Source organism: Homarus americanus, unplaced genomic scaffold (assembly GCF_018991925.1).
Source record: "Homarus americanus isolate GMGI-L3 unplaced genomic scaffold, GMGI_Hamer_2.0 scaffold6317, whole genome shotgun sequence".
Classification (NCBI taxonomy): domain Eukaryota; kingdom Metazoa; phylum Arthropoda; class Malacostraca; order Decapoda; family Nephropidae; genus Homarus; species Homarus americanus.
The window spans coordinates 20,711,065-20,722,596 of record NW_024730668.1 but is presented as its reverse complement, the minus strand read 5'-3'; the positions used below and the strand labels follow the sequence as shown (position 1 = coordinate 20,722,596).

Here is an 11,532-nt window from a genome sequence, read left to right as displayed (position 1 = left end):
TGAAGAAGAATTTCCTGATGTTTATACTGCATGATAATTTGGCAAACTTAAAGTTATGTCTCCTCCTGTCAGTGGTATTTGTTATCACAAAGAAGTGGCTCGGGTTCACATTCTCCATCTTTTTTAGTATTTTGAATGTTTCAATGAGATTTGCCCTATCGTGCCTTGTCTGAAGGGTTGTTCGTTCTCAGGCCTTCAGTTTACTCGGATAATCAAGATGACATAGTTTCGGAATCATCTTAGTCGCTATGTTGCACCTTTTTTTAGGGATGTTAAATCTTTCTGGAGGTAGGATTTTTATGCCTATAGTAATCCAGACTGAACCAAATGTGATTTTTGTGCAGTTGAAGGAGTTTTTTACTATCTTTGTATTCAAAAGTAATGCCGGACCATCCTAGACTATAAATGGATCAAAATTTTATGCCAATGCAAAACTCCCACATACTCTCTCTAGAAGAGTTATTACAGGGATTAAAAACTCATGGCGACTTTTAAGGAAACGTGATTACGTACAGTATTGAAACATGGTGTAATTAAAATCAATAAGGTTAAAAATAAAGGATATCATCATATTAATTATGAACAATCATCATAATATATTGTACTTGGTGATAAAAGAATTTTCAGTAAGTGATTTATAAGACTGAAATAAAAAAAAATTAGGTTAATTAAATGGCAAGATTATTTTATTGTAATATTTTATTGATACTGAAGCATTGCCTAATCCCTTTTAAATGACTGTTTTAACTTTAAACTATTCTGCATTTGAAAGCTAAGAGGCAATGAAAGTTTCTGTAACGAAACTTAGTATAACTGCAAATATATTTTAACACTTAAAAGAAATAAATTCCTGAGTGTCTAGTATATGACAAAACAGGAAATTAATCACATCAAGTTTTAAGCCACTAGCTGAAGAATGGAGGTTTGTGGAGCCAATCTATGCTGTACGAAGAATAATGTGTACCCCAGAATCTGTGTCCACCATCTGACTCAGCTCTCCAACTTTAAGAGCAAATGCAGCATCCTCAAAGGGTTTCTGCATGGCACCTCTTCCAAAGAGTCCAAGGTCTCCCCCACGCTTGGCTGAGCTACAGTCTGACACCTGAAAGAGCAGAAAAATCTATGACTGGGAAGCTTTGGTCTTTTCCTATTATGAATAATGATTTTGTATAGAGTAATTTACTGGAATTACAAGGAAATATCACAAATGCTTTGTATGTTTGGTTGCTGTAAAATAGTTACTGAGGCATAAAGGTAGTAGTTGCTACCAAGGGTTTTCCATTACAGTATAGGATAGACAATTTTCTTGCCAATCTACAGTGAAACCCAAGGGGTCAGAAGTCCCTAGAGTCTGGTTAAAAGGCTTGATTGCTACTTTTTTGTTACATGCTCTAAAACTATGTTGAAGTATCTCTGGACATCACACCTTAAAGATAGGTACCCCGTCAGATGTTCACAATAATGGTGTACGTATAGAGCAGGCCCATTATGAGTAACCTCTACTGTACTGTAGATTCTGAATAGTGTAGAAAAAGGTATCAGAATTAATAAAAAAAAAAATGATGCACTGTACTTTAAATACGAAAAAAAGTTGAACTCACCCTGCCAGCCAATTCAGCAAATGATGACTGTCCTGATGTGATTTCTTTACGATATCCTTTAACAGAAAAAATACATGATTTCAGTAAAAAAATAATAATAATAAACACATTAAACACACAATGTAATAAACCTATTTGACATTTCAGATACCTTCAAAGGACAGTAATTAATGAGATACTGTACTGTACAGTAGTTGAACTGTTATAAATCATAATGGCATATGTGCAGCTCAAAGAAAATCAGTGTATTCATTTTTATTACTTGTTTGCCCACTAATTTTCCAACACAAGTATTGTATAGTACTCAACCCCTTAAACTTGTATTCATACAATATTCAAGCATGTATTGCAGTGTACTGTATACTTTAACACAATGCTACTTTTATCTCAAAATTTAATTCCTTTTCTTTTTTAGCTATTTGTCCAAACCTTTAACCCCAACATCATGCATCATAAGCCAGCCTTAAACAGAATTGTGAAAAGTTAACAACAGGGTGGGAGATCCCCCCCCCACACACACACACACACATACAACTCCATGTAACACAGCTGCTTCCCAAATGTCCATTCCCCCCATTTTCAGTGTATCTTTCACCACATCCGATCATCTCCTCATTCCCCCCTATTTCTATCATCCACCTCAGAATAATTCTTTTTCCAATTACATTTACCATTCTTTTGAAAGGTTTATATATCCCTTTAGCAAACCCTATTCAGCTCACTGTCAAACATTTCTTTCATTTACAAATCTATTAACTTTATGTGAATATTGTACCCAAGAATATGACAAATTTTTTCACACTATCCCTAAATCCTTAATTGTTCAAGAGGTATCAAAATAAGCAGACCTGGGAAAATGAGAGAATCTAAGGGAAGGTAATCAATTCTCACCTTCTAGGAGGTCCATAGCTTCTTCCTTAGAAAGAGTAATATTCTCTTGGCGCCATGAAGAAGGTCTACGAGAACCTGCATGTTTCACAAGCAGATGGGAGCACTGCACACGGTCAGGACCACCACCGGCACTCCCTCCTGCTGGTTTGGCTGGCTCTGTTGGTGCATCCCACTGGCTTTCTTTGGTGTATACATTGAGATAGTAGGTCTGACCTGTAACATCAATACAGGTACTGTATTTACAAGAAAATACAATAAAAAACATCACAAGAATATCTGTATTGCATAAATATGAACCACCTCTGCCCATGTTCCAGTATAGTACATTTAAGTGAATTCATGATTTTTCTCTACATTGTTGATATTAACCATCTTGAAGCATTTTATGAGAATTCTGCATTTAGTTTTGGAGAAAAAACTGAAGCAGCTAACAGTGGTTGTATATATAAAGTATATGGTAAAAATTTAGCATATAAGTAGTTATCTATTGGTAAAGGGTTCAAAACTGAGTCAGATATGAAAAGGGCTTCATCCAATGTTACTCTACTATGTAGCACATATTTCATGTACATAAAGTAGCTCCTGCCACACTCAAACCATCCTCTGGGCAGTGTGACACAGTTCAGCCATGCAGCCACCCAGCTGACTCAGGGATGTGTGGCTGCTGCTGCGCTGAGTGTATGCCATGACCTCACACTGGGGAAGGGAGTCAGAGCACGGCTGGGTTCGCAACGTAGTTACAGCCCACTACGTCAAAAATATGTTCACTTCACACACATATCACTGTGCCCATCACCGTTATCAAATTAGACTACATACAAGATATGTATTTCGAGCGAGTAACCACAAGTTAGAGAGTCATCTGCAGTTGTAACTCTCCTCACTCCCTGCCATATTTCACTGGATTTACCGTTATTATTAGTGTTTACTGATATAATAGTGATTAATCATGGCATTGTAGCCAGGTAAAACTTCCAGCATGTTTAACTGACATCCTATACTTCCAGGATGTTTAAGACATCCTATACAGGTAGTTCTGCTATAACGCGATAATTGTGTTCTTGTAAAATATCGTGTTATAGAAAATCGCGTAATAGAAATAACAGGGCTTATGGAGAAAATAGGGTTAGGTGCAGATTACTCGAAATCGAAAAAATTTAGTAGTTAGCCTAACACAAAGGATAGCACAGTCTAAATAAATGTTACATTCATATCTAATAATGAAATCATACAGTAAATGTAACACTTTACCTTGAAAAAATATGAATGTAACTTGATGGGGGAGAAGGGTGATTTTGAGGTTGATAACATCGAGCTTCTCTTCAAGTGTTATATCCTTTCTTTTACGATCATCACCGGGAATTCTATCACCAGAACGCTTCTTGGAGATATTCTTCTTTACCATATTCACAGTTAATACCACAAAATTGGAGAAATAGTAAGGAAAAATCGCGTTATAGCAAACAAGCGTTCGAGTTATACAAATATCGTTCCTAATTCATAAATCGCGTTAGAGCAAATTCGCGTTATAGCAGAACTCACTGTACTGTACTTCCAGGACGTTTATCTCGTTTCTTTCATAGACATGATTTGATTATAGATGAAAACTATATTAGCCTATTAAGTTCAGTAAATAAAGTGTCAGAATATTTTCTTTATATCATTGAGGTGGTGGGTATTGACCAGCAGTTGCCAGAAGTAATTGAGTGGTGGGGATTGTTTGCCATTAGGACCACATTCAAATTAAGTCTTGACACTTCATGTATTATGAACCTTTACTAAATAAATGCATATCAAATTATCTGGGAATATTCATTCATATAATGAACCAACCTACCCTAAAATGATAGTTATCTATTAAAAAAAATTCCCGTCTATGAATGGATTCCATGATACATACTGGATCTAAAAATAGGAGTTAAGGCACTGGAACTCAGAATTACTAGACATACTGTAGATTAGTGTTGAGGACAGAAAATATTGTAAAAATTGTACAGTACTACAGTAATTTCAAAATTTTCTGGCCTTTTCATGAGGCAAGAAAACTTTATCTTCGGTAGTTGCATGGTAATCACCTGAAAACAGTTAAGGCACGAAAAACAGCAATCTTTTATATATTTTTTTTTCATACTGAACACAGTGATGGTAATGAAACTATAATTACTGATTTATGACCTTTCTTCCCTTGTCAATCTTGACCCCACCAGTGCTTTAAAGGAGAGGGAAATGAGGAAATAAAACATAACTAAAAGAACCAAACCTAGTCTGGTCATTGTACTCACCTACTGGGCAATTATTCCCCCAACACTGACATACAATTTAGACTTGTATCCCTACACTACCATATGATTTAGGGTCGTTTGCCGGTGTTTGCAAAACTTTAGCTTTACAGTATCTTCAATACAGAGCTGGTAATATTTAAGAACAGTGGCCACCCAAGGAATAATCCCCATAGAAAAAATTTTATTGCCTCAAGACTAAAAACAATGGGAAAGAATATAACTTTTCCTGTTCAGGTTTTTGGGTAAAGGTGGAGCAGACGGCTTACACCAAAAGGAGTTGTTTAATTTTTTCCACAGATGTTCTTTGGGTGATAATAAGTAATAAAAACAATACGACAATGCATAGAACCTAATAGGATCTGAACTAACCAAAGAAACCCACCAAACTTTACCTAACTTCCTAGGAGAACTCTCCCCTTTGGCATATTAAACAGAAAGATCTTGCACTTTGATAACTGGTATCAATGAAAGTAGATTTCTTGAGGCGGCATGGTGTAATTTTACTTTTTTTTTGTGGATGTGAGAGTACTATCAGCTACTGAAACAAACTTAAGAGCAGACAATAGCACACTGAGCCGCCGACACGGCATATTTTTTTTAGGAATATTTATGGTAAATAATTAATTTCTTCGCAAACAAAGTATGCTGACACATCCTTTTAATGTTATATGATCAGTTTTTTTTGTGTTCCTGGCAATTTCCCTAATCCTTCATGTCCTGCCCACCGCAGGTGATTTATGTTTGCAGAATAAGAAAAAACAAAAAATACTTATAATTAAAATAAAAAGTCGTCGCATCATTTTTATTACTTACAATCATCCAAAGGACATCTGTGGAAAAAATGAACGAAATCGAACAACTCCTTCTGGTGTTAGCCGTCTGCTCCATTATTACCAGTTTTTGTCCTGTAAATAACAATGACAGGTGTTGGTCACACACCCTCTTCAATGATGGCCATCTTGCATGTGACATATGCAATGCTTATCTACTAGCAAACTTTCCCCACATGAAATCTTGTCTGTCTTGCTATATGCCCACATGAACCAAACAGTAACATACAATAATAACAATAATAAGAGCAATAAACTTTAATCATAGGTTAGGTGGGTTGTTTTGTTGGTTTATGTGTACTGCCAAACTAATAAATATACAGTACATATTGTTAAAAGTTGAAAATTGCAAATCTTACCTTTCTGCTGTTATTAACCACCTGTGATGAATAAAATTATCTGGCATTAGCCAATTAAAATGTTAAAAGCACCATCCCACAGTAAAGGGGTAAATAATGTCATTCATTCTTTTCGGGGATATAATTATTAACTTAGGAAGAAAGCTATTATTATTTTCTATAGTTACATTTTATAAAGCTGCTGCTGCTATTGTTTCTTAGTCATATGAAACAGAAATGTTAATATTTATCTCTATGAAATGCTTGGACAACAACCTTGACAATGCATGATGATGCTCCGATAAACAAAGATGTCAGTGCCACGCACACCAGCATCGGCTGTGTACATAATTAATGATGATGTAAAAAAAACTCAATTTCATTCATGATAGTAAGTAAAAAAAAACAATACGACACACAGAACCTGACCTGACCAGTTGTTCAATTTTGAAATTTTTTTCCAAAGATGTTCTTATTAGTATAGTAAGTATTTTAAAAGAGGCCAAAAAATTATCATATGACACTTAAGTGATGTCTGTACTGTACATGCTTTGTATGTGAAGAAATGGTATTATTTCACTTGTTGCAACTAAACGAACCCCGGGAAATTTATAGCTACAATCAGTAATTTTGACATTTCTTCTATGGTATCTCTGGCACTAACTACGTATAAGCGAGATACTATATTTAACATTTTATTATGTATGTTCATACGTGGCGGTACAAACCCAGAACATTGAATGACTGGAGCCCCCTGGTTAGGTTAGGTTAAAAAAAAATTTATGATGGTTTATAGGGAGTTGTGAACACTTTACAGTACCATGATTTTTATAGCAAATCTCTAGATTCTGAGATGAGGGGGGGGGGGTTATCTCAGAAACTTTTGGTTTGTGTCAAAAATGAAGGTCAAATTCGTTCATAACACATAATAAACCACCGGAAAAACATAGTTTCAAGTTAGATTTTGTATAGTAGCAACAAGTGAAAATTTCCCTCAGAAATTATTTCCCATAAATACTCCTCCGAAAAATCTAGTGAGTCAGCGCATGTTGTCGTCTGACCAGTTTGTTTACAACTGACCTGCTCGGTCCGAGCATACTCTCACCTTCCACAAAAAATGTAAAATCACACCATGATGCTTTCATTGGTACCAGATATCAATATAAGTACGTACTTTCTATTTAATATGATGGGGTCAACTTCGGCAAAATTTTATTTTCGTTTATCCCTGTATTTAGATATCCAACCTAACCAAACATAATGTAATCTAACCTAGCCACAGAACCGCTAGTTTAGTGACACCTTGTTCTTAACCATTACTATAGGTCAAAAAGCACACTTGGCTACATCCACATCTTCCCACCCACATATTTCATACCCAACAAGCTCTTACGGTTTCAAATTTTATTCTTTTGTTGAGAATGACGGCTAATATGGAAGACTCCACAGCCAACGAAATATTTTTGATGTTTATATTCTTACTATATTTTCATCAGTGAGTTCTGAATGATAATAATTTTTATGGAAATTGCTTCGCTTGGCAGATAATTAGGTGACTAGGCACACACTATGTCTTTCTCGGCGTGATTCGGCAGTACACAGCCAATCATTTTCGATCGACGCCAGTTGTCAGTATATGTTTCCGAGCCACATGGAGTGGGTCACTGCCCTCACATCCACAAAAAACTAAAATTACACCATATAATAGTAAGTTCTCTTTCAGTAATTTTTTTTACAATTGCCCATAATCTAACAAATTAATGTAATTTTCTAGAAAACGAATTATTTGCGACAGAAACGTTACAAAGAAAAGTTGTTAGAAAAAAACGAGATATACCTAGAGCTGCAGCCAAAAATATTATGGGCCATTATAGGCAACTTGTAAAAAAAAAAAAAAAAAATACTGTTTTTACAGTTTAATATGCCTGGGGGAGAGGGGGGGGGGTTCGGAGATGATTGGCAGTATACCGCCGCATCACGCCAATAAAGATGAAGTAATGCGCGCCTAGACGCCTAATTGTTTACCAAAATAAATCAATTTCCATAAAAATTATTATTATACCAGAACTCAATGATGAAAAAATAGTAAGAATATAAATATCAAAACAAATAATGCATAGGCTGTGAGGTCCTCCACATTTGCCTTCTTGGTGAGGTCTTCTAACAACGCTTCTGCCGCTTGCTTTACTTATCAACTAAAGTTAGGTTGGGTTTAATTTAGAAATGCCCACTCTTTAGCACATTTGCCCAAACTACGAGTGTCCACTATAAAACACACTAAATTTGCAGCACTTTTGAATTCGTTTTCTATGAAAAATCAGCGGCCGTGAAATCATAAATAATTACCAGAATCACTATGATCAACCCAAGAGTGTTATTCCTGAACTAACTTAGGAATATGTTTACAAAACCGTTACCACTAGAAGTTATTTGTTGATTTTATTTATTTTTGCTATACTTATGGTTTAGATTATTTTAAGTACTGTAGGTTAAAAGAAACGACAACTCTTTACTATATTTTTTTTCAGAATTTTTTTCAATTACTCTATCCTACGATCTTAAATTCCTTGTTAGTAGGCGGGGCACGAAAGGTGAGGGAAATTATGGGGTAAAAACACGGCGAACACTGATGTTATGTTATGGCATTAAAATTATGTCTGTAGGTGCATTTCAAATGCCAAAATTTATTGTCTTACTGTAAGTCAGTCCTGCTTCACAATTCCTGTCCCACCGCCATTGCTCGCTTCCTGTATAATTGTATCAATTTTGTTCCATTATTACTGATCCTTTTAATAAAATAATTATGCAGTTTTATTAAGCTTGCAATTACTTAAATATCACTTTATTCTTTTGTTTATTTATTAAATGCATTCTCTGTTTTCTTTATATCATCGATAGTATTTCTTTTTTCTTTTATTATCAAGCAATAAATGATGTAATGTGCCATATTTCTAATTTTACATGATCGTTTACTCTGATTGGATTCTCTTGTCATTCTATACCCTTAACATTCATCACAATTCTCTTTGAACTGTGTGTTCTCCCTCTTATACAGTTCCCCCAAGGGAGGGTACATGACGTGATTATTACATGTTAGAGCGTCTCGTTACATCGTTGGCCTGCGGTGGTTATGATTATTCTTATCGCGAATTATCAGGCCTAGTTTTTGATGATTCTCGTTTGTTAGCTCTTATTTGTTACTATGATTTAATTAAGTGCACTTGTAAATGTTCCAAATGCGGAAGAAACTTACACAATAACAAAATATACGAGTTTCAATGTAATAAGCGCTCCTACGCAATTGCCCTCAATATTAAGGTAAGTTCTTTAAGATTTTTTGCTTTCGTGAAAAAAGTTAGGTAAGGTGTTCTAGGTTATTTTGCTTACTTTGCTTGCCAAATATTAAGGTAAGTTATCATTTAGGGTTAATTTCGTTCGTGACAATCGTTAGGTAGGGTTTCCTAGGTTCTTTTGCTTATGACAATCATTAGGTAGGGTTTTCTAGGTTCTTTGGCTCAGTGTGATTTGGTTTATATTTTTTGTACACACTATTAAACACTTAAATGCACACGAAAATGCATAAAACCTACTACAGCTTGACCTAATGGGATGAGTTTGTTTGGTCAGGTTCTATTAAGTTCTATGTAACATAAGTAAATTTGCTGATGACACTAAAATAGGGTGTGTAATTAAATCTGACGAGGACTCTGCAAAACTCAGGAAGATCTAAAAAAAAATTTTGAGTGGTCTGAAAAATGGCAGATGAAATTCAATGTGGACAAATGTAAAGTACTTAGTTTAGGAGACGTAAACAGTGAAACCAGACATGAGATAAACAACGATGTTATAGAGAAATCCGACTGTGAGAAAGATTTAGGAGTAATGATAAGTAGGAATCTTAAGCCAAGTAAACAATGTGTATTTGCTCAAAACAAGGCTAAATAAAGTACTTAGGTCATTACGAAGGAGTGTTAGACTAGCGAGGTCATCCTAAAACTATATCTTGCGCTTGTGAGAACTCACTTGGATTACAGTTCAATTTTGGTCACCGTATTACAGAATGGATATAGAATCCCTAGAAAGAATTCAGAGGAGAATGACAAGACTAATCCTGGGCATTAGGAATCTTGAGTACAGAGACAGGTTAAAGCATCTTAATTTGCATTCCCTCGAGAAACGTAGAGTGAAGGGCGACATGATCGAGGTGTATAAATGACAGTCAGGGCTAAACAAAGGGGACATTACAAAGGTACTCAAACTATCAAACCAGGAGCGAACTCGTAACAATGGTTTTAAATTAGACAAATTTAGATTTAGGCGCAAAATAGGTAAAAATTGGTTTGGAAATAGAGTAGTGGATGAATGGAACAAGTTACCAAAAAATATCATCATTAACTCAAATACGCTGGATAGCTTCAAACACAGGTTGGATGGATATATGAGCAATAGGGGTTGGGTGTGAATGGGACTGCCCAGTATGGGTCAATAGGCCAGCTGCAGTTTCCTCCATTCTTATGTTCTTATTTTAATAGTGTGTACAAAAAAATTCAAGCACATAGCACATTTCCTTCCGGAGGTAACAGTTGTGTAAACTTTTAGCCAAACTTATATGACAGTAATAAATGTGTTCTCATGATGCAAAACATGGTCATTCCTCATTTTAAGGGGTATCATTAAAGATATGGGAAACTTCTCAAATGTTATATTTTGTCAAAATCCCCAATACACCAATTTAAAAATCAAACAAGTTATACCAAATAAAAAATAACAATATTCAAATTAAGCACGAAAAATAGGTAAAAATAAACACAGGACTCTAACCGCAGTGCTGTACACGGCGGGATGCGGCAAACAGCTGAAGGATTCATGGTTAACGTGTTTACGGAACCTTCAATATAAAGAATCTCTAATATTACCACTTATATAGGTCTAAAAAATATCAATACACATTTCCAATACCCGTAGAGCGGCTGACACGTTTCTCCCAACCCGATGGCAGCTCGGAATCCCCCATGGTGGTGCAGGAGGGTGTAGGTACAACACAGTACAGCTGGTGCCAGGTATTGACCCGTCCAGCGCCCCGCAGAACTGCCGCCCTTGTTGCTTCCTCGCCACAACACTTTTCTCCTCCATCCCATCATCATTAATGTCTTTCTTTTATCTTTATCCACCTCTCTTTTGAGTCTGTGAAGAATGGCAGGATAGAGGGCTTTTGTGCAGGAAATTGGAATATTTATTCATCCTTTCACCTTTTCAGTAAATAAGGTTATCACTCTGAGGATAGAAATTTCAAGGTCCTCTTCATTTTTTCTCGACTATATTAATTTTGTTGTTAATTATATTGGTTAAAAGAAATACATTGTAGCTGTTTTTGTTACATGTTATTATTGCGCTGCAACAACTAAGGTGTTTTAAGTGCATAACAGGGTTAGTACAGTAATTAAAATTTAAAAATTATGAGAGATAGAACTCTGCATTTTTTTATACCGTATAAATAATCCATAATAAGAAAATAAAGTTTATGGGATTCTATGAATACTTATCCTGGGTAATTGATAACCTGACATTTTTTTAACTACCGCCCGTCGGT

General features: G+C 35.4%; 1 protein-coding gene across 1 annotated transcript; it reads right to left on the bottom strand.

Moving 5' to 3' along the window:
* Positions 1 to 681: 681 nt before the first annotated feature.
* Positions 682 to 11,057, bottom strand: LOC121867300 (putative peptidyl-prolyl cis-trans isomerase dodo). Its single transcript, XM_042367198.1, has 4 exons — positions 10,902 to 11,057; positions 2,493 to 2,705; positions 1,602 to 1,657; positions 682 to 1,102 (listed from the first exon to the last, which is right to left on the bottom strand). Exons 1-4 carry the CDS (start codon positions 10,954 to 10,956, stop codon positions 938 to 940), a joined length of 489 nt encoding a protein of 162 aa, XP_042223132.1. The 5' UTR covers positions 10,957 to 11,057; the 3' UTR covers positions 682 to 937.
* Positions 11,058 to 11,532: the final 475 nt, after the last annotated feature.

Excerpts from the sequence above, each read along its gene's own strand:
- LOC121867300 (XM_042367198.1), bottom strand. The coding sequence starts at position 10,956 with ATGGGGGATTCCGAGCTGCCATCGGGTTGGGAGAAACGTGTCAGCCGC. Across the intron at positions 2,706-10,901 it reads ACGTGTCAGCCGCTCTACGG|GTCAGACCTACTATCTCAAT; the intron begins GTATTGGAAATG and ends TTGATGTTACAG. Across the intron at positions 1,658-2,492 it reads AGCTATGGACCTCCTAGAAG|GATATCGTAAAGAAATCACA; the intron begins GTGAGAATTGAT and ends TTTCTGTTAAAG.